Raw genomic sequence first — 22,727 nt, forward strand, 5'->3', positions numbered from 1 at the left:
GAGTAGCTCTCACTTTTAAAGGTAAACATTTTCCAAGCAAGCCCTTCGACTTCATTGACAGACACGTGAAATGTTTTGGGGCTTCCATTTAAATGTGTTTCTTTGCAAAATCAGCTAATCTTGTTTGTGGCGTAGTCAATGTTTTATCCCCAAATATCTCCCAGCCTTATGAGATTTCCATCAGCCTCAGCTGCAAGGTGTTTTACATGTTTTATCAGCAATCGAACGCGTGCAAATACATTTGAGATTATCATTATGTGGACCATAACCTGCCAAGCATACAGTATGCATGTTAATAGTTGGCGTGTATGACCATTACATGAATACTAACATTAATACTTCTGGCAATTTGTGATTAGCCTAACTCTTTTTACTATATTTTCCCTGACAGTTACTTATAGATAGTTGCCATAGTACCTGTGCAAGACAATAAAGATTATAGCCTTCTGCATTTGTAGGTGTTTTAATTGTTGACTTTTAACAGGATTTTCTAAGATCGACTAGTCACATGCTTGAGTTATATTTCCATGGATTATTAAGCCTCACAGCTAAAATGCTGTGCGAAGTCTGCATGTTCTCCTCATGCTTGCGTGGATTCTCTCCGGGTACTCCGGCTTCCTCGCACATTCCAAAAACTTGCATGTTAAATTCATGGGAGACCCGGTGTGAATGTGTACCCATGCCTTTCACCCAAATAGTGGCAGCACACAATTTTATTCTTTTTTTTTTTAAAACACCAAATCCATGATGTACGTAGGTGGCATCCAAGGTCATATTGGTATACAGTCACGAAGCCGTACCTACAGTACCCAATGTAAGGAAACACATTTAAATGTGTTATTGTGCACTTCCACAACACTACAAACTACAACCACAATGGTAAACTGACCCATAGGTAATAAAGTATAATCAATAACTATCCGACAGTGTCAGTCGAATGTGAGTTTTATTTTCTTTGCAAAAGCATAATTTTTTTTATGCAGTTCTTGTATTGAATCTCATTCTGCAGGGGTCCGTGCGTAAGTGTTTGGATCAATTTTTCCTCCTGACTAATCTGAAATTGTCTGGCTAAAACAGTGTAGGTGGCTCCACAACCTCATTTGAACCTTGCAGCAGCATTTAGATTTTATGATCTCAAGCGCTCAAGTTGTGTGGAGTTTGCATGTTCTCCCCGTGCCTGCGTGGGTTTTCTCCGGGCACTCCGGTTTCCTCCCACATCCCAAAAACATGCGTGGTAGATTGAAGATACTAAATTGCCCGTATTGTGTGAATGTGAGTGCGAATAGTTGTTTGTTTCGATGTGCCCTGCGATTGGCTGGCAACCGGTTCAGGGTTGACCCTGCCTCCTGCCCGTAGATACCTGGGACAGGCTCCAGCACGCCCGCGACCCTAGTGTGGAAAAGCGGCTCAGAAAATGGAAGCATGGATGGATATTATTTAACTGCCACAAATATGTGATTTTATTTTATTTAAAAACAAATACTGTATCAATCGTGTCCTCGCTGACATCTCTCCTTAGGGATTCAAAGGGAAAACCGGCCACACTGGCTTTCCAGGACCAAAGGTTGGTTGGTATTTTATTATTTTACCCGTCTTTTTTTCCCTCACACTGGTAATAATAAAAAATAATGTCAGGATTATAAAGTGACGTTTTGATTACTAACGCAGTGAAATCACTCAATCTATGCTTTGATTTGTGTCCAAGGCTTTATCATCTGAGTCCTGACTTCCACTCATATTATGCTTTTTATTACCCTCATTTACTTCCAGGGGGAAGTTGGACCTTCAGGTCCACCTGGACCATCAGGTAGACCAGGACATGAGGTGAGTGTTTCAATCTACTTGAAAGAGAAAATCAATTATCTGTGCAGACAAAGCCGATAGTAATGACTGTGATCTCAATCTGTAACATTTTCAGGGTGATCCCGGAACACCAGGCGCTCAGGGACGACCTGGACCATCTGGCCACGTTGTAGGCCCATTTGCTATTTTTTGACTTTTTTTTTTGTTTTTGTTTTTTTTTCCTCCAAATGCTTGTGGTGCTGCAAATAGACTGTTTGATTTTATCCAACAGGGTTCACCAGGTCCAGCTGGACCCCCAGGACCTCCCGGTCCATCAGGAGTGGTGAGATTTTCTGGAACTTGTTATCATGATGACCTGGATGCCTTGATTCAATTAACTGAATGTTTGTGTTTGTGAGAGGTCGAGTGAAAGGACATGTGGCAAAATATAATTGAAACACTCCTTAGGAATTAGTATTCACTCTGTCTTTTTGCAGGGTATAAAGGGAGATAAAGGTCAGAATGGAGAGAGAGGTCTCTCAGGAATGCCCGGGACTCCAGGGCCGCCTGGTCACCCAGGATTAATGGTCAGTTACTGTTCAGCAGCTTTTATGGAAATCCATGTATATACAAATATGACGTATAATATTTTTTTCCTGCTTTGTTTCTTGTCCTTTAGGGAGAGCCGGGCAATGATGGTTCTGCTGGTAAAGATGTGAGTTATGACCAGCGTTGCAGTTCTTATGTTCTGTTCTTCTGTGGCTATATCATATATATATATATACACATATATATATATATATATATATATTTTTTTTTTTTTTTTGTCAGGGTTTGGCAGGCCTTCCTGGTGAGAACGGAAAGCCAGGTCAAAAGGTAAGCAAGTCCTTTCCATCTCCTCAGCAGAACATCTCCAAATCCACGACGACACTCCTTTATTTATTTACGTATTTATTGGACTGCTTATAGTTGTACTGGAGCTCAGGCCAATGTGTGGCACTGCTGAACATGCTTTCTCTCAGCATTTCTGCCCACTCTGCACCCATGCTACTGTATGTAGCTGTACTGTACTTTAACTCTCAGATCCTCCCACTGAAACCATCTTCACTCCTGACCTAAGTTTACCCTTCTTCGCACTGGCAGCCGGCCACCTACATCCAACAACCTCTTCCGACGCGACTCCAGTCTGTACGTACGGTGATATAGCTATTCTCTGCCTCTGGGATAATGCTATTAAGCAAGAGAGGAGATGCTAGATGAGGCTATTTGTCAAGCTGACAGGACGCCATTGTCAGGGTTTTAGCTGCACAGAGGAGAAAGACAAGAATGTACTCCTCAATTCTTCTCCACACACTCTATTTCAAGAGACGCTTGTCTTTCTATGACACGTAAACATTGGTTGTCCATTATGCGCAGCTTTGCCTGCGATAAATCACTATCACTAATGTGGCAAATCTGTTTTTCAGTGTTTTTATGCAATCGGAGTGAAGGGTCCTGCTGAGGGGAAATTGATATGGTCGTAGCCAAATGCTTGTTTTCTTTTCTTCCAAATGACATCCAAACAGTTTGTGTTCACTGACTGACTAACTTTTTTTTAGCTGTTCCTACAAATACGGGAGTGGACAACATTAGAGGGACAAATTTAATCGCTATCTATCACTCTCTCCAAGGGTGAGCCAGGGGCCACCGGCGAAAAAGGCGCTCAAGGGGAGAGAGGCAGACCAGGGCCCCCTGGTGGTGGCTTGGGATATCACTCCAAGGATGCGCAGCCAATGATTGGCCCAGTTGGGCCCAGAGGGGAGCGGGGAAATCCTGGCTCAGCCGGTCCCCCTGGACTACATGGTACTCCAGGGTCACCAGGAAATGATGTTAGTTACAGTTCCCTCTAACCTGCTTCAAGTATTACAATAATTCCATATTTTTTGACCAAATCTGTCCATCATCTCGCAGGCTGTAGTCAATTATGATGAAATCAAGAACTTCATCCGTCAGCAGGTCATCAAGATTTTTGATGGTGAGGAAAGAGCAATCCCTGATACGCTAGCATTCCCTGCAAATTAACAGAGTTATTCAAGATACGAGCCATCGCTCTGACGATTTTTATTTTTTTTGCTTGGACTTGAAAATAAAAATTTGAGACACAAGCTAGATGTCCACAGCAAACTCAACTAAATTTGCTTCAGAACAAGCAGCAGTTTTGAAGATGGAAGAAGGCTTCAAGCTCTTTATTTCCCCTCCCAGTTGTAGGTTACCGTTAACTAAACATAAAACAAAGAATTACACGTTATGTATTTAAGACAACCACACAACTTTGACTTTGACCGTTAGCTTAATGCTAATGCACAATGCAAAACGCCATAGGCTAACGTGTGGCATCGATAGTCAAATGGTAAAGCAACATATGTAGGCAAACAATAAAACAATCTTGACAGGCATGTGTTCTTTATCCTCTGTGATAAACAACCAATGTTAGTGCATCTTACAGAGTAAGCAGAGAAAAAATTCTACATGTGTGTTATAATTCCCCCTGGTGGCCAATATGGGGCCGGAACAGATTAATGCCATTTTTATTCATTTTAATGGAGAAAGATAATTTGAGATACTAGTGTTTTGAGTTACAAGCACGGTAACGGAATGTATTAAACTCATAAGTCAAGGTAGCTCTGTTCTGCCAATTAATTGTTTTTTTTATATTCACTTTCACTTTTATTGAACTTACGTTCGTTCACCTTTGGCAATGAATATTTCTCGTTCTTGTGAAATCATTGAATGCATCTCATCTCCCCAGAGAGAATGGCCTACTACATGTCTCGTATGCAGATGCCTGTAGAAATGGTGTCATCTCCTGGTCGGCCCGGGACCCCGGGGAAAGATGGCATTCCCGGTAATCCCGGAGCCCCCGGCGCCCCCGGCATCCCGGGACAGATCGGTCGACTAGGTCGGCCCGGACCCCAAGGCCCAGCTGGTGAGAAGAGCTGACGACAACCAACTTGAGAGTCATTGGTTGTTTGAAAAGTTAATGTGCTTAGAATAATGTCATTCTTTTTAGGACCACGAGGACCCGCTGGTGCAAAGGGAGATAAAGGCGTAGGCGAGATGGGAGATGCAGGACCACCAGGAGCGCCAGGTAATGTATAGAATGGGTCCACATACAGTACGGAGAAAATGTGACAAGTTGCTGCTGTTGGTACTCAAATCTTCAACAATAGGGTGTTACTTCTTCACAGAACTGGAAATAGCACCTGACACTTAGTATGTTAATGCTACAAATGTTTTAAAGAGTTTGTGCTGTCACTGATTAAAAATTACCAGTGTGATTAGGCTAGTCATCATTCTCAAACTGTTATGATTACCATAATTAAGTCAGAAATCAACATCTGGGCTACTTCACAACTTCACAGAGCATTGGCTCCACTTACAAACAACCATTTGTAATCACTTGTGTTTTCTTATCAATTTGTGTCACTTTGTTTAGAATATGTATTCAGTGCTAAATGAATTTGACCTTTTAGGGTATATTAATAACTTTCAATCATGTTTACCTAATCCTGATCCAGATTATCTCAAATGTGTTTTGTTTCGCATATTTGTTTAATGTATGTCACGCTTTTGATTTTTCAGGTATCCCAGGTTCCCCAGGCTATGGTAAGATGGGACCCCCAGGTCCCGTTGGCCAGCAAGGAGTTCCTGGAATCCCGGGTCCGCCCGGAACGGCTGGTTCAAAGGGAAACGATGGCCGGTGTAACCCGTCAGACTGCATGAGCCATCAAGTAGAATATAGCCCCAAGGGCCCGTCTGTCAAGGGCCCCTGGTAAATGAGCGGAGGCCACGTAAGAGAGCGGTAGGGCAATCAAAAAGGACAAAAAGTTGGCAACTCTGACCACAATATTAAATATGGGAACTTCTCTTTATTCCTTTAAGCAGCCACTCTGATTTGTTTGTGTAGTGCGCTGCAAAAATCCTCATGATTCTTCCCCCGCGCCAAGACATAAGCAGTGTATTTTTATTGCACCATTTTTTCCCCTATAAATTCCACTTCCTTCCGATATTGTTCTTTGTTGTTCTTTTGCCTTCTCTTTGCAATGTTTCACTCCGGAAAACATGCCACCGGGAGGTGAAAAGATCCGCAGTGTTTTTTATGTTACAATTTTCTTTATCAAGTTTAGAAAGCAACAACACGTACTGTAGCACTTTGCTTGCACCTCTTATATCTTTTTTTTTCTCAAAATAACGGTGCCTCCCATTCCTTTAAAATGGCTTCAATGCTTGTGGTGTTATCCATAGTTGAATTCGGTTTGTAAGAGAATGAATGCATATAGACCCTTTTTGAGGGGTTTACTGTTTTGTAAATATTTATATTTATATACACTGTAGCAGCTTTTTATACATTTTGAAACATTTGATGAGCTACATATTACCATAACTAAGAAAATACTGTATGCTAAACATGCATATAGCATGTCCGGCTATTTGAAGTGGAGAATTGAGTTCATGATTCAAAAGAATGCTCACGTTGTTCGCATTTAAGAAAGATGCTTTTATGCAGACATGGCCGTCTGGAATATTTGCAGCCTTCCATCCTAAATTGAAGCAAATAGCTTTGAATTCACAACTTTTTAAAAATGCCATTCTCCTGCGTGGGGTCCATTATTAAGCTTTAAATTATACCACTTACTGTTAACAGTAGCCAAACCTTGAAAAACTGAACTGTGGTCATTCTTTCTCTAATAGAAACAGAATGAAACTGTGTTTTAAATGGCCGTACAATGTCACTGTACAATATCACTCCATACAATCTTGCTATGTATATGTTGTTTAAGGTCATTGTTATGCAACACGTTTCTTTGATATGTTGTTTTATAAAGCATTTGAAAGAAACAAAAAATTGCAAAGCAAGGGGTGTTGTTTTTCATTGCAGTATATTTGTGCAACTGGTGTGTCCAAGTGTATAAATTACAGTATATACGTGCACTCATATTGAAACTTGCCAAACGATTGTTGACAAATTCCAACCAACTGAAGCTTGCGTTGAATTGATATAAATAATCATAGGGGAACAACATTTTTACATCATAATAAAGAACATGGGATTTTATAAAAGGTTCCTTTTTATTGGTTTGGAAGTTTTTACAGTTGGTTATGTTAAGAACAATAAATAACTTCTATTAATGAAAATAAATCATTAATCTGCTGAGACCCTGTGGAATGTTGACAGTATACAGGAAGCACATTCAGACACCATAACGAATGCATTCGGAAATAAGAATTAGTTCTGTCGGAAATTTTATTAATTTCTGGATTCTTTGTCGGTGCATATCGTAACCCATTCCTTTTTCTCTACATAATAATCAACACACATTTACAAAGATTTACAGCACTGCATTGTGGGAGATGGGAGTGCCCATTGGGATATGCCGTTGCCAGGCAACAAGAGGAAGAGATAAAGTAGTCGTTAGTTTCTAAAATGAGACTTGAGCAGAAAGCGGAAAATGGAGAAAGGATAGAAGTGGGGACACTGGGTGTGTGGGTGAATGAGGGATTTCACTCGAGCTTACAATTGGCAATAATACATGTTTCAAAGGTGATCAACTGAGAGTACATTATTTATTGGTCCTTTGCACAGATTTTTAAAAGGCAATTTGTTTTACTAACGAATCACAAAATATTGAATATATAAAATGTACTTTTTACTTTGCGGTCAGATCCTCTCAGTTCATGGATACCGTTGTGGGAGACAAGGAGATGCACATGATCTGAAATACTGGAGAATTCAGAAGGGTGTGGGTGGCTGGGACCTGGTGTTGTCATTGTGATGTAAGGGATTAAAAAAGAGAACATCCCATCAGGTTGTCTGCCTTAGAAAAAGGGGAGAGGGAGAGGGGTTGTACATTCAGTCAGTGTACTATCTTCCCCCTGCCCCTTGCTCATGATGTTCAAGTGAGAAGAGTGGTCTCTGTCCTTCTCTGGCTCCCCATTGTCAAGAACTGGTGAATGGAGACAGAAATCTAAATGTTGGGTCCTTTGATGGTTCCCGCCTCCTGTAGTCTCGGAGAGGTGTACGCCGACGCGGCCAGGCACATTGCAGCCTCGCAGAAGCCTGGGAGGCCCGGCGGACCCGCTTTACCGGGACGACCGGCCTCACCAGCTGCCCCCTGAGGGCCTCTCTCGCCCGGCCTGCCATCTCGAGCCGCACCATCAACACCAGGAGGACCTGTGAAGGCAAAGAATCAAGCGTTGGTATTTTAACAGACTGGTAGTCGGCACTTGGGTGAGCATGATAACCCAAGTGGAATTTTGGGGAATTTTGATTACACAGGGACTGTATGAATACAATTGGTGTGAGTGTGTTTTCCACAGTTAAAATTAGAATCTGCTGTTGGAATCCTATTACATTATCACTCATGAGCATCTGTTCAATAACTGAAGTTAAGGATGCTTTTAAAATGCCTGTAAGCAGGCTTTCCTATGGTGAGAGCAGCCCCCCAGAAAAGAAAAAGATCAGTGTCACTGTTTTAAATTCACACTTAAGCCTAAGGTTATGCAATAACACCATAGTCCCAGGTGACTTCCACTCGCCTTGGATTCCCGGGGGTCCTGGTGGTCCTTGGTGGGGTTTTCCAGGATCTCCTCTGTCACCCTTAGCCCCTCTCTTTCCTGACAATGACACGAGAGAAAATGGACTTGGATGTTCCCTGCAAAGTAACGTAATTCAGTCGTCAGATCTTTCTGTCCTTCTACCTTTTAGCCCCGTGTTTCCAATCTGCCCGGGAGCTCCAATCATGCCAGGAATGCCCCTAGAACCAGGTATACCATGCGTTCCCTGGGGACCGGGTGGTCCTGCAGGTCCAGGAGGGCCTGGGGGTCCCATTACACCAGCGCCCCCAAGCACAGCCCTCTTGGCACTCACAGCCACTGCTGCTAGCTTCTCTGTAACATAGTTTTTACCAAGAACATTCTTATTTAATTCATTTCTGACTAGAAATAAATTTGGTTATTTAGGGTTAAAGTCATCTCTGGATGCTCACCTTGCAACATCCTCAGCACTACTTCAATAATATGTTGGTCAGATGCATCACGTCCCTGAGGATGAGACGATCCAAATGTGTCTTTACTCGCCAGTCGTTAGCAAGTATTACCCAGCATGCATCACAAGTGTTGAGATAGGGTGAAGAAGAATGAACTCGACTCACTGCCGAACCCTGAATGCCCGCCATGCCAGGCACACCTCGCACTCCATTCAGTCCTCTGGGACCGGGCAGTCCAGCGGATCCCTGATCACCTGGTTTGCCAGGGTCTCCAGTTGGACCATTGTGTCCGGGGTCCCCCCTCACTCCGTGCTGCATAAAGACCACCAAGGTTCAGTGAATTCAAGGAAGATAAGTCCAACAAGTGGGAAGGAACAAAGAGAAAAAGGAGCAAAGGTAATGCAGGGAGGTGTTATCTTTGATTCATATTCTAAAAAGATGTATTATACAAAGCTCACCTGTCCTTTAGGTCCAGGTTCTCCAGACAAACCCTGTCAAAGCAAACGGAAGCCTTTTGTTCAGCATTAATCGAACAGTGAATGTTCCAAGTGAACGTCTTTAAAGGTAGTAATGTGATTCATCTAAACTTTGGTCGAGTTGGAGCAATTTTCTGTCATTTATGTCTCACGGCTACATTAAGACATGTCTGACCTTTTTATTATTATTTTTTTTTTTAAAATCAAACTCCTGCAAGTTTTTTTTTTTTCTGAATGTTTATCCATCTTTTAAGTTTGAAGCATTGTTCATTTGAGCTCTTTTTTCTTACCTTTTCGCCTTTCTCGCCACCCAACCCTTCAACACCTGGGTCACCCTTTAAGCAAAAGAGAGGGAGGGAATATTAAGACTTTACCAAATATTTGTACATGCTAAAAAGTATATGGGTATATTTTCTGAGCTTTAAATGAGAAAAGGTGCTACTCACGATGTCTCCCTTTGGCCCACCTTTTCCTTGGAATCCCTGGAATAAGAGATGTTTGTAGGTTTGAATACATATATTCCTAAATGTAAGTATTGATAGCAAGCATCACCACAGCTAAAGAAAGACAAGGTAAAATGTGACCTGATCGTTAAGACAAGGACAATGAGAATGTTGAGACGATTAATAGTTCTTGCATCATGCTCTGATTTTCTCTGAATTTATGACTTTACTCATGGGTAAATACTGCCCCCTAACGGAAAGCTCTGCGTAACTATGTTTATGACTCAGTTATTTCACAGCACACCTTGTCTCCTATGGTTCCACTCAGGCCCTGAGCACCTGGAACACCCATTGGCCCCCTTTCTCCTTTATTTCCCTGTCGATCATATAGGAAAAATAAATTTTTTGCTTAACAATTTAAAACATGTAATGCAACGCAAACATGCAACTTACAGGCTTCCCCACTATTCCTTGGGGGCCCACTGGACCGCGCTGACCTCTGTCTCCCTGTAGTTGCAGATCAGGTGAGTATATTGACAGGCGTCGTTAGTATAATGAATTGGGATCTTTACCTTGGGACCAGGAACTCCTGCCATACCAGCCTCACCAGGAACACCAGGCTCACCCTAGCAACAAGTCATTTTACATATACAACATAAGACTACCAGTCTAATGCATGAAAACTACATCATTTGTCTTGTATGTGTGTGTTACCAGAGGTCCAGGGCCACCGGGCATGCCAGAATGACCCCTGGGTCCAGGTTCACCCTAACAAGAGACAGAGAATAAGATGCATTTGGAACATACGAAACGAACCATACATGTAAAATGAGAAGCTTTTATTTGATAAAAGGCTTACTTTAGCTCCAGGACCACCTTTGGAACCTGGACTACCGGGCAATCCCTGCAGACAGAAATAAAAGGTAAACCAATGTCATAGGTGTTCTGCCATGCTTTGCCCTTTCAACACTGAATTCATTTAACTATCTGACAGGTGTGATTATCATCATGTCAGTTATTTAAATTACCTAATATACTTTGTGGTGAATGCTTTTGTTTGCATTACCGTAAACCTTAAATCCGGTTCCTTGCAGTCATGGTGCTGTGCATTTCTGTGCAGCTTATATTATGATATGCATCACAGCATTGCATTATGGAGTTTGCAGCAGTGTCACTGCAATGACCACACAGCAAAGCATACGTCCCACGCTCCATTACCCCACGAGTCAGAATGGCAGGCACACAAATGTGAATAGCTACAGGTTTTATTGTGATAAATCACTATGTCACGGGAGGGGGGAAATGCTGTCTCGAGGTAGTTAAAATTTTACAGCAACTTAGGCCGTAGGGTCATCATTACCCCGGAGGAGAGCCCAGAAAACAAACAAAAACAAAAAAATACCAGCTGCCTCCTGCTGGTATCCCTTGCTTGTCTTTCGCCCTTGTTGATTTGGGGAGGAAACGCTGCCACAATTGCCTACGTGGCCTGCGTGACAATGAACATTTGCACACAATTTCATTTGCATGTGCCTTGCATGACTTTGCTGTCATGAATCACTCACCGCTGTTCCCTGAGGACCAGGGGGACCTGGCATCCCAGCTTGGCCGGGCCCACCCTGCAAAAAGAAAAGGAAATGAGAACAGAAAAATCCTTCCCTGCAACATAAAGCATCCTATCATGATAACAGCAGGCCAGCCCTTACTTTGATTCCAGGAATACCAGGTGTGCCATCTTTTCCATCAATACCAGGCAGGCCCTGAAAATGCAGACACATGGGCCAGTGGACTTCAATTGGCACAGTCTCACATTGTTCAAACTGAGTCAGGCACAGAAAAAACAACTCACATTGTCTCCTTTTTTGCCAACTACGCCCTGAGGGCCTTGGATACCACGGCTGCCCTGCGGAAGAAAAACCAAATGAATGTTAATCTATTCAAATCACATATCAGGATCATTTTTGTTACTAAAATATTCAATGGAAATACACTGGCAAAGTCACCTACTTTATCTCCCTTGTCTCCTGCCTCTCCAGGTGGACCCTGAGGTCCCTCCTCACCCTGAAAGTGAAATAGATTACCTAAGATGTGTGCATCTTCTTTTTCTATGTCAACACAAACCTGTGCTTGTGTGGGTTCTTACTGGAGGTCCGGGAATCCCTACAGGTCCGTTGATGCCCTTGTAACCACGAGGGCCCTAAGGAAAAGCGCAAAAAGTGCTCTTAATCACTTGCGATCGTGGTCGCCTACCCTTCATTGTGATGAAGAGGCAATTAGCGCTTAGCTCAATCCACTAATGGGAGTTACAAAGAAAGCGAGGAGCCATTTTGGCTTTGGCGCTAACTTGGCTAACACGGCGAATGTTAACTGTAAAACAGATTGCTACAGAGGATCATTAACTACATATGGAGACACTGTGGACCCAGATAACCCCAACTCATTAGAGGAGGAGAGAGATGTGCAGTGGCATCATTTTCATATGTCCCCATTGCTGGTAATGGATGATGTTTGTCTAGTGGGGGCATGTCCTACTGTGCCTACTTGGAGCTCATCTTAAAATGAGAACAGGCTTTCCTTGAAAGATAACGTGGACAAAAAGGTTATGTGAACCTGAGAAGAAGTTGTATCACTCACCGCCTCTCCTTTGGGACCCATCATTCCTGGATAACCCCTCACACCCATTGGACCCTTTTTTAAAAAAGGAATAGAGACGTTCACCCTTTCCCGGGAACAAATACAACTACTCCAACCAAACACTTCAGTCAGAATAATTGAGTGTAGCATTCAATATAGGCTATCTAATTTTGTTGACATACCGAAGGTCCTGGGATGCCTTGCTCTCCAGAGATGCCCACTTCTCCTTTGAGTCCCTAGAGGATGAGATAAGAAATTAAATTGTTTTTCTTCACTGCTCATAGAAGAAGAAAAAAACAGGTGCTAGCCTTGTCGGGGGTGGGGGGCTGTGGGGGGAAACAACAACAATGGTAGGCCTACTTGCGGATTGCTGGAGTAATTGTAAGGTAGATCAGGAACTCCCCCCCAAAATAAATTTAGCTTTTGAAAGTCCTCAAGGTTTATTGTCTAAAAATGTTAAAATTTCATTTCAGAACAGGAAAACATTAAATCTTAAAGTTTTTTTTTGCCATGGGAAGGAAAACTACTCGACTGACTAGCTGTTTATGCTAAGCAAAGGTGAGTCAATGCAAGCTTTAGTACCAATTCACAAACATGGAAATGTGTTTCTCTTGATGTCTCATACATCAAGATCATGTACTACTGCGTCTTCATTATCCAAACAGGTTTAGCAATACTCATTAAAATATAGTTTTAGCGTAATTTTAAGAATAAGCTTTCTCTTTAGGAATTTTTGAAAGATATATATCGAGCTATGTTTGTCATAAAAATGGTGTTTATCCTCCAACGTGCACATGCGAACAACTCCTAACGTGTCTTCTTGAAGACAGAGAAGCATCACAACACAATATGTCACTGAGTCAGGACATAATGTCTAAGAAACTGGTCTGCACAATTAGGGAGGTGGCAATATCAGCATCTAATTGTCACCAGCAGACTTCCTGTGAGGCAAACTCTCAGGCTAATTCCTGGTCTCTGACTTGCTTCTCCCCAGGATTTTGCAGCGTGCTCATTAGACCTGCTTAATACAGCGAGGTGAGGTGAGCACGTCAACCCTGACTGGTTCATCCTCCCCTTCATGTACCTGGTGCCTCACCGCCCTTTTATCCCGCTCACCCTTACGCTGACTGCATTGCCAGGCCTGACTACTACAGCCAGATTTGCGCCAGTCATGTGTCTCGGGGGGCTTCATTAGAACTAATCCTTGCCTCTGCTGGTTCTGAATGGTGGGTGAGAATGTGAGGCTGTGCAATATGAACATGAGAGATTGTATAGCTTACCACTTTTCCAATACTGCCAGATTCTCCAAGAGCTCCAGGACGTCCTTTGTGGCCCTAAAGAGAAACCGCAAAGCAATCGGTCAGTATAATGTCATCACCATCAAATCAAGGGTGTGAATACAACAAATTATAGTTTGTTCTGTTGTTACTGTCCCCCTGCATTGGAGCCAAATGGTACAGCGACTAATCATATCCAGCAGACGAAGGTGCACCTATAGGACTTGAATGTTGCACTATGGCCTTTCATGTCAGACCGACATGTTTAAGATGTTTCAGCCTTGGCAGGGTGCTTAATATTTTTTTTCCCCACCTGGAAGACCTGAAACAGGGAAGCAGGATACTCACTTTGACTCCTTGAAGTCCCTGCGGGCCCTTAGGTCCTGCTGGACAGTTAAGAGGACACTGTTGTAGAGAGAGGGACATTTGTGAATTACGATGAGTAAACGCATTATTTACAGTATGTTTTATGGCTCCGGGTCTAACCTGGAAGTCGGCACTCCCTTCTTCTCCACCAATGAACTTCCCTGGCGGACCCTAGATTAGTGTTGGACAGATGAATGGACTGTGTTAGTCACCTGGCCAGTTGGCAGCTGTTGCTCATGCAAGCTAAGAACTCTCACCATCAACTTGTCCCTCTATTCTTTATTTTCTCTGTTTATAGATTGCATGAGGAGATAAAATATCTCTAACAAGGCTGATGTATTCCTACTACAGTCAGAAGAGACAACCCACAGATCTAATGGAGGGTGGGGGGAGGCTGGGGATTGGGTATTTACCCTAAAACAGCACTAAAACTAAACAAATTCACTCGGCTAAGCCGGAAACATCACTTTCATTGGAGACAACCCCCCCAACCCGGATGCACGCAGGAGGCTACAGCTATCCCTGGAAAATACACTTGAAAGCCTCCTACTCAAAGCTGTTGGTATTTCAGTGCTATCTCTGCAGTGTGCAAGATTCATGGAGCTCTGACTGCAGGGCGCATTTTAACACTGCAAAGATTCTGTTAAACACAGCCTAGTGTACTTTGAATTTAGAAGTGTATACTGTGTACTGAATATGTTACTTTAGTCATTACAAAAGGTACAATGACTTGCCACTGGAGTGGTACACTCCGAAGGTACAGTTGCGTGCACTGAGGTGGTATCCTCATAGCTTCATGGGGTACAATGTCTTTTCACTGGGGCAGTACCTTCATAGCCAATAGTGGTATAATTATTTGTTATTTGCTTATGGGTACAAGAGGTACAATTTGACTTGTCATTGGAGTGGTATGCTTAAATGTACTGCTATACAGTAGTATATGTCGGGGACATATACTACTCTCCACCAAAAAAGTATTGGAACAGTAAGGCTGTCTACTGTCTAGTTAGTAGACTGAAAACATTTGGTTTTGAAATTAAAATATCCCAAACCAAAAAAGATTGGAAGGTTGGGGTCTACTCTTTGTCAAGTAAAATGTATGCTCTATAGATTTTAAGTCTGGGAATTCAAATCATAGTTTTTTTTGGGTCATTATCATGCTGCATGATGAGTCGGTTTGGCTGCATATTTCTTAAAATCTTTCTGTGGAGTTCAATTTGCTGCTGCAATCATATGTTGCATCATTATTAATTAGCCCATCTCAGAAACCATGCAAGCCGAAGCGATGACATTAACTCCACTGAGTTTCACAGATAAGCTTTTAAGGCAGAGCAGATTTTGTTCTACTTTGATAAAGGTTAATCATTGTCTCATCAGTCCATAAAACTTACTCTTAGAACTTTTGAGTATTGTCTCTGTACATTTTTTTCCAAATTCCAGCCTGGCCTTTCCATTAGTTTTTGAGTGGTTTTCATTTGCTGGTGTATGCCTCTGCTCGTGCATTCATAAAGTCTTTCTGTCATCAACTGCTGCTATTTTTCACATGTGATATCTGTTACTCAGTACACCAAGTGGTTACTTTCTTCTTCAGGGCCTTCCAAATGGTTCTATTGGCTATGGCCAATGTTTGTGCAATGGCTCTGATGCATTTTCCATCTTTGTTCTCATCTTAAGAGGCTTGTTTTTTATTATCCATAGACATTTGGTTTTATATGCAGCACTGTTTACTGTGTGAATAATCAATGTTTTAACCTGAGCAACAATTTTGGCACATGAAAAAATATTGGGTTCAAACAAAAGGTGCTACCAGATCCAGATGTAAAAACGTTGAAATAAAAGCTGAAATGTTGATCGCTTGCTTCATGTTCATCTTTTGATGCAAAACTTAAATGTTTTAAATCTACAGCAGAAATAAAGGAATTTGTCTCTCTGTTGTTAAACTCTTGGCGGGTAATGTACATGTACATTTTGGGTTTGGATAACAGTTTGGACCTTGGTTCCATTAATTAGCTATATTTACATTGCAGGACAGAAATATACTCCTCATTTATTAAAGTGAGAACCACAGAACAAGGGAATAAGACTTACTGGCTTGCCTGGTGGCCCAGAAAGTCCTGGAGGTCCAGGTGGTCCCATCAAACCCTATATCCAAGAGGAGGAAAAAATAACCCCCAAAATAAGCCTGTTTTTTTTTTTTTTTTTTTTAAAACATGCTAATATGATATTTTGTGATTGTTATAACAAGTGCTTACCCTTGGTCCGATTGGCCCAATTTCACCAGGAAGCCCAATGGGTCCTGGAGCTCCCTGAATAATTAAGTGACAGAATAAAATCTATTCTGTCCAGTAAAAACAATGCATACCTTAAAAGTCAAGGTATTAAACAATAAACTTACAGCAAGTCCTGGGAGACCAGGTCCCTGTGTGCACAAGAGGGACAAATGGTTAAAGCATTTAATGACAAGTTGCACCAAATTCCTGTGAAATGTATTTTATCATATCTCTGTATATTACAATAACTTTCAATGATGGAAGGCCGCTGTATGGTAATAAATCAGTCATGCCTGTGTAGTGTCAGCATGAAGGATACATGTCCCATGAAGAACAAAGCTCCCATCAGCTTAAATTTGCTGTTTATTTGGCTTTATAATTAATTACAAGCAATGTAATTATGTGAGCCTTCTTGCGGGAAGGAGAGCCCACGGCACAAAATCTTCCATGCACCACCACTCCATCCCTCTTTTTTCCCTCCATGACATTGAATGACTGCGAAAACTGATGGTGGACTGTGTTGATTGTGTCAGCTAGATGGAGACTGAGCGCCCTCTACTGGTTATATTCGGTGTTACAGTTCAACCAGAGGAATCACAGGATGCACTAATTAAAGGCTGGGAGGAGCAAGTTAATTTTTAAGAGCAAAGAATGTTGCGGCCCGACCTATAATGCTTTGCAAATCCTCTGAGGCCCACCTAATCCTTAAATCATGACTGATTCTGACCCTAACCCTCACTTGAGATGGGGCTCAATAATCCCGAACCCGAGACTCACTCTAACCATCTGATTCTAACCCTAACCCTCACTTGAGATATTGATTTATTGGTTATTGCTGCTGCCTTCTTCTTCCCAAGCCCTAACCATAGAGGCTATGATCTCACCCTAACCTCAACCTATTTTGGACAGATAGACATAATATACCGGTACATATCTTATCCTAACATTAACCTATTTGCAACTTTGGGTGTGTTCTCTTTCCCCAGCCCTAACCTTAGAACAAGGGGCTCAGCCCTAAACCTAGATGGGATGGGGTTAAGTATGATACGTATACATTCCTTATCCTAATCTTAACCACTGGAATGATATGTGGAGATAAGAGCCTTATGCATACCCCATCCTAACATTAACTATTGGACTGGATCGATGAGCGTAGTACACATTTACATATCCCATGCTAATCTTAATCACTAGTTTCGATTAGTTAAAATAATAGACACATATATATCCTATTCTATTTTTAACCATATACCACACTGGGTCCTAATTTTGAAATTATATATATATGAATAATAGTTATCAAATGCATTTGTCCACACGTTGGTTCTAAATGTTACCTAAATGGGATATATATGGATAAATGTTTTTTTATATATTATTTGTAGGAAATGCACATTGACAGGGAAGCGGTTGAAAAGGAGCACTGTTTTGGCCCTGGCCCGTGACCCTCTGCTGCACTCTGCTGGTCTTCTTTGGTATAGGGCTCAGAATTAGATTGACTTTTTTTTATAAGGTTTAAATATCCCTTTATACATATATATATATATATATATATATATATATATATATATATATATATATATATATGAGAGAGATATATAATCAAAATTCAGATTTTAATTGTACAAGTGTTCCCTTCCACACTAAATATGCAAATACTCACCTATATAGGAAAACGAAAGTATATATAGGTCTAGATATTTGGGAACGTTTATTGGAATAGAATAAAGATAAGAGGAACCATATGTGTTACTTGTGCCCGTGCATAGGATGTCTGGAGATCCCCTCTTCTTTTACCTAACCCTCACTTGAGATGGGGATCAATAATCCCTAATCCGAACCCTCTAATTTTATAATCCCTAACCCTATAATGAACCAAAGAAATGTGAGGCAGATGTGCTAACTATTTGCCCACTGTACTGCCAAAATTCAATTTACATTCTTTGATATATACAAGGTATATATCCGTGATAAACCAAATAGAAACTGGTCATTGGGGACAGTTAGTAGACTCTTATCGGATGTTGTCGGATGAAGCATATACCACATCTGGATGAAATTAACCCCAAAGAGAGGACAGCCGGTCAGGCATTCAGGCATGATCTGATAGGCTCTAATACTGCGGCCTCTAAGTGACAGCGTTGCTAACTGCTCAGGAATAATTGCCTCATTGTAATTTAAAGGTTATCTTCTTTGTTGCGCTTAAGAGATAAATGCTGAAAATACACATACTTTTAATGTGATTAATAATAAATGCAAACTTACAGGTCTGCCAGGCTCACCACTTAACCCAGGCCGACCCTGCAAATGAGGAAACAATGACACAGACTGTATCAACACCATGAACGAAATGCCATAAATATAACATTGGAGGGGGAAAAAACTCTGTGCATCATGCTGATATCATCCATCATGTGAGTCCATGGTACAATTAATAGATGCAATGGTATAGTGAAGGCACGTTCATAATGTGATCCTTCTGAAAATTGAAAGTACCAATTAACTGTTTATATTTCTGTCCTAATTTAATTTCAAGCGTGAGTAAAATGTAATGAATTACTTAAGAACAATGTGGTACACACTATCTCACTTTAATGCCTTTTTATACTTCCACTCCATTACATTTCAGATGCTTTTTTTATGTTTCGCAATGTACTTGAACTGATTAATGTGCCAGCTATTGAGGTTACTTTGCAGATTTGTGTTATATATGGATATGATGCTGCTATAAATCCAATAACCCAGCAGCAAAAGTTTGAAACACTTTAATGAGCATCATTAAATGTGGTGCCAGTAAATCTGGTCTGTAGTTATTATCAAATACTCCAACAGGGACCACTCTTCTGCAATGACTATACTTTGACTTCTGAGTTTCCAAGTTGGGAAACATGTAAAGAAGTATATTTTTTCATGTATTTTCATCCATCCAACAGCACTGGTCTGGCAACACTTGCCTTCGGGCCAGGGGTTCCCACTGCACCTCGGTCACCCTTTGCACCAATCAATCCCTGACGACAGAGAGGAAAAGGACATAAAAGTGCACGGAGGTCAAGGTAGGTAAGGCAATGTCTTTGCAATGTGAGGCTTGAATTCACATTGAAAAACTCACATGTATGATTAAACTTGACACACTTCCTGTAGGTAATTAGGAAACAAACTGGAGATTGAGATTCCAAAGAGGATTACTGGCTAAAGCTCTAAAGACGGTGCATGTTTGCAGTTCGTGTGTGTGTGTGTCAGCATGCTTCAGTTAGCATGTGATCATGGGGCACTTGCAGCTAAACTCTTCTCAAATTAAAACTTGGATCAATTCAACTAACAACAGAAAATGTTACATTACGAATCATAAATGACTCCAAAACCATTGCTTATCTATCATTACTCCTTTCAAAACCATTTCAGGGCACATAAGGGAATTGAGTCTGCCACAATGCCCAAGTAAGTACAGAGCAGATTAATGCAGTCTACTTACACTTTATTCAATTCGAATGAGTAAATAAATGTTTAGTATTGGAAATATAGGTGGATAAGAATAGTTCATCCTTTTTATATCCGCAGTCTTTTACTACCACTTTTACTGAGGTCAACAACAAATACAACAATCCAGTAAAACGTTGCTCTGCAGCATTACTAGTAGTCATAAATGCAACCATTCTCCTCGTAATGCGACTCCCCGAAAAAAGTCCCAAAGGCTTGATGTAGAAAAAAAAAGTCAATATTCCTTTTGCTCACATCAATGCCGTTCTCTCCTGGTGCACCATCAGGACCTGGCTGTCCTGGCTCTCCCTTTTGTCCCTACGAAGAAAAAATAAAATAAAACAAAAACAACACGGTAACTTAAAATACACTGAAATGATAATTTAACATGTTTTATATGGTAAAAATAAAATGAACAGTGCTTACCAGTGGACCTGGAGGGCCAGGTGGACCTTTGTCTCCCTGCAAAACGACCAATATTAATTAGCAGGAAATGCAAAGCGGCTAAACATAGTTGTAAATGTTAGGTGCCATATGTATCAACAAAATTATATCTATATGATTCATAGCAAACCGATAAGCAACAGCCTCACAAAGCACAATGTTTTTAAATTATAAAAGGGCAAAATAAATGACAATGACATTGCAAATTTGCAGTGGTCAATGTTTTGTTAGTCATTGCATCACAAGATAATCATGTGGAATACTGTCTTTATTTTTATCAGTTGTATGTGTCTCAATGAAGACACTGAAGACCGACTCAACCCCAAAGAGTAAATGCTTGAACATTCAGTTTGAGTTGATTTTTTTGCAGTCTGCAGCTGTTCATTAACAGAATATTTGGCAAACTTCCCCACAGCGATCCCTAAAATATCTCAAATGTATCACATTACTGAGACACACACCCAGAATCCTCTCCTCAGCTCTGGCAAGGAACAGAGCTCCTTTGTAGCACAATATGTTTGCATTTGCAGAGCCCTCTACTGGTTAAACGTTAGGGTTGGTATTTCCCGAGCACAATCATGCTCTTTGTGACCAACTTGGTGGGCAAACCAGCGGGGATACTCACATCAATGCCGTCCGACCCAGGAGTGCCAGAAGAGCCTGGTGGGCCCGCCTGGCCCTGAGGTCCAGGTGGACCTCTCTGAAAGTCAAGAAAAGTTGAACATATAGATTAAATAAATTAATGCACTCCCCACACTCCATCAAAACTAAGAACCACACATATATTAGCTCGACTAATTTTCTTAATTTCTATCAGTCCGATGAATCGCTTGGTCAAAAATCAGCAAAAAAAAAAAAAAAAAAAAAGAAAAGAAAAAATAACATTCAATTGACTGAAGTTAATTTTTAGGTAGATTGTGCCCTAAAATGAGAGAGATGACATGAAAAAGCACCAAAACACATGCTCATTTGTAGTAATGCTATATTTTATTGCCGAATATGGTTATATTAATTTTTCAGTTAAGGAATGTGCATAAATGCCATCATAATATCACACTAGTTTGTGTAGATTTAAAAAAAAGCAAACATGTAAAAAACAATGTTAATAATAATAATAATAATAAATACAACCCATGCATTCAGTGAAGGTTACTTCACTTGAGAGTATTTTGTAAGAGGATGTAATAATGCAATAATTGCGTATATGAACTCACATCACAATAAATATGAATTAATAATAACAACAGGTGATAGAAAGGACAGAAAGAGGAATGTGGGAGGAGGGGTCACTCAGCCGACAAACCCCCCCGCAGCTCACCCTTCCATCTTCATCTATGTAGGGATTACAGGTGAGATTTTCTTTTCATCCCAATTTCCAATCCTTCAGGTATTTAAAAACAAAAACAAAAATGCCTCAAAAAAATATAGATTGCTCCAGTGTAAAAGCACCCAGCAGATAGCATGTGGGTGTGAGTTTGAATAGGGCCTTTCTCACTCTGTGGTCAAAGTTAGGTTTGTTTGCGTGTGCGTGTGTGTGTGTGTGTGCCAATGCACATAAATCTGCCATTGCTACAAAAAAAAAGAAAAAGAAAAGAGATTACATGTTTTTCTTCATTTGAAAAATGAAAGTCTTGGGTGAAAGCATCACCCGGGAAACTCCAAATCCATCAGGGTCTCCATTTTTAAAACCTCAGACAAGAAGAGCGTTCAAATGTAATAAAGATCATAATCCAAAGAAGGGAAGGTTGTTTCACTTTGTGTCCACTGCAGAAAAGCAGCAAATCCATTTCACACTCAGCTTTCTTTTCAACTCAAGTCAGGTGATTTACCCCACATCACATAACCCTAACCCTAACCCTTCCAGTAACGCTCCCACCAACTCAATAAAATCCCTCTAAATGACACCCGGGCCCCCGCCTGAGAATAAAGAAGTCGCATCTAGCTGGTGTCCCCTGTCCACTTACCACTTGGGCCAGAACTAGGCACAGTGTCTGCAGTATGACCCAGGACTTCAGCACGACCGAGAGAGAAGCCATGGTCCTTCTCCCCTGTCGGTCTCTCCTCGGTTCACCAAATCCTCTCTTCTTGCTCCCCGATTCCTATCCAGGCCAGCACAGTGAGGGATTGGTAGGGTGAAAACTGCCTCAGAGAAGGTGTAGGGGTGGGGGGTCGTGGGTATGAGCACACTCAAGAAAAAAAAAAAAAAAAATCCAACTCGGGAGGACAGGGTACAGAGGGGTGAATCAGGGAGTGGGGGGAATGGGAGGTAGACAGAGGTGTAATGATGGCGTCCTAGCCGGCCCCCTAAAGAAGCAAGCAAACACATATGCCGTATAACATCAGCTGCTGTGATTGGTTACTTTATGGATAACATACACATTTTTCTCAAAGCAGCGTAAGCACCTCCTAAATCCACAGGAACTGGACGACTGACTGAAAATGGAATGAGCTGTTAAACTCCTTTTATTATGAGCTTTGGACCATGAAAGGATTAGAGGCTAGGAAAACATACAATTTCATAGGTAATAGATCATTC

General features: G+C 41.3%; 2 protein-coding genes across 2 annotated transcripts in view; one reads left to right on the forward strand and one right to left on the reverse strand.

Moving 5' to 3' along the window:
- The window catches only part of col16a1 (collagen, type XVI, alpha 1), a 42,159-nt gene extending 35,272 nt beyond the window's left edge, over positions 1-6,887 (forward strand). Inside the window, 12 exon segments of the mRNA XM_061665713.1 lie at positions 1,520-1,564; positions 1,771-1,824; positions 1,919-1,972; positions 2,075-2,125; positions 2,280-2,369; positions 2,462-2,497; positions 2,614-2,658; positions 3,453-3,650; positions 3,733-3,796; positions 4,571-4,747; positions 4,832-4,909; positions 5,404-6,887. Of these exon segments, the coding sequence (XP_061521697.1) occupies positions 1,520-1,564; positions 1,771-1,824; positions 1,919-1,972; positions 2,075-2,125; positions 2,280-2,369; positions 2,462-2,497; positions 2,614-2,658; positions 3,453-3,650; positions 3,733-3,796; positions 4,571-4,747; positions 4,832-4,909; positions 5,404-5,597 (1,086 nt within the window). The 3' untranslated portion in view covers positions 5,598-6,887.
- Positions 6,888-6,892: 5 nt separating this feature from the next.
- col9a2 (procollagen, type IX, alpha 2) lies at positions 6,893-22,302 on the reverse strand. Its single transcript, XM_061665703.1, has 32 exons — positions 22,156-22,302; positions 20,817-20,891; positions 20,174-20,209; positions 20,003-20,065; positions 19,225-19,278; positions 18,536-18,571; positions 16,396-16,419; positions 16,253-16,306; positions 16,089-16,142; positions 14,121-14,171; positions 13,983-14,039; positions 13,638-13,691; positions 12,540-12,593; positions 12,358-12,411; positions 11,867-11,920; positions 11,731-11,784; positions 11,573-11,626; positions 11,430-11,483; positions 11,289-11,342; positions 10,586-10,630; positions 10,441-10,494; positions 10,299-10,352; positions 10,180-10,233; positions 10,031-10,102; positions 9,730-9,765; positions 9,574-9,618; positions 9,266-9,298; positions 8,973-9,119; positions 8,808-8,862; positions 8,521-8,709; positions 8,359-8,436; positions 6,893-7,993 (listed from the first exon to the last, which is right to left on the reverse strand). The coding sequence occupies exons 1-32, from the start codon at positions 22,225-22,227 to the stop codon at positions 7,788-7,790; spliced, it is 2,076 nt and encodes a 691-aa protein (XP_061521687.1). The 5' UTR covers positions 22,228-22,302; the 3' UTR covers positions 6,893-7,787.
- Positions 22,303-22,727: the final 425 nt, after the last annotated feature.

Source organism: Phycodurus eques, chromosome 20 (genome assembly GCF_024500275.1).
Source record: "Phycodurus eques isolate BA_2022a chromosome 20, UOR_Pequ_1.1, whole genome shotgun sequence".
NCBI lineage: Eukaryota > Metazoa > Chordata > Actinopteri > Syngnathiformes > Syngnathidae > Phycodurus > Phycodurus eques.

Bases quoted from the DNA above. Each gene is read 5' to 3' on its own strand.
- col9a2 (XM_061665703.1), bottom strand. From the start codon at position 22,227: ATGGCTTCTCTCTCGGTCGTGCTGAAGTCCTGGGTCATACTGCAGACA. The intron at 9,299-9,573 runs GTAAGAAAAAAG...TTGCTTTGACAG, and splicing joins GTGGCGAGAAAGGCGAAAAG to GGTTTGTCTGGAGAACCTGG. The intron at 9,120-9,265 runs GTGAGCTTTGTA...GTCTTTATGCAG, and splicing joins AACCTGGACCTAAAGGACAG to CACGGAGTGAGGGGGGACCC.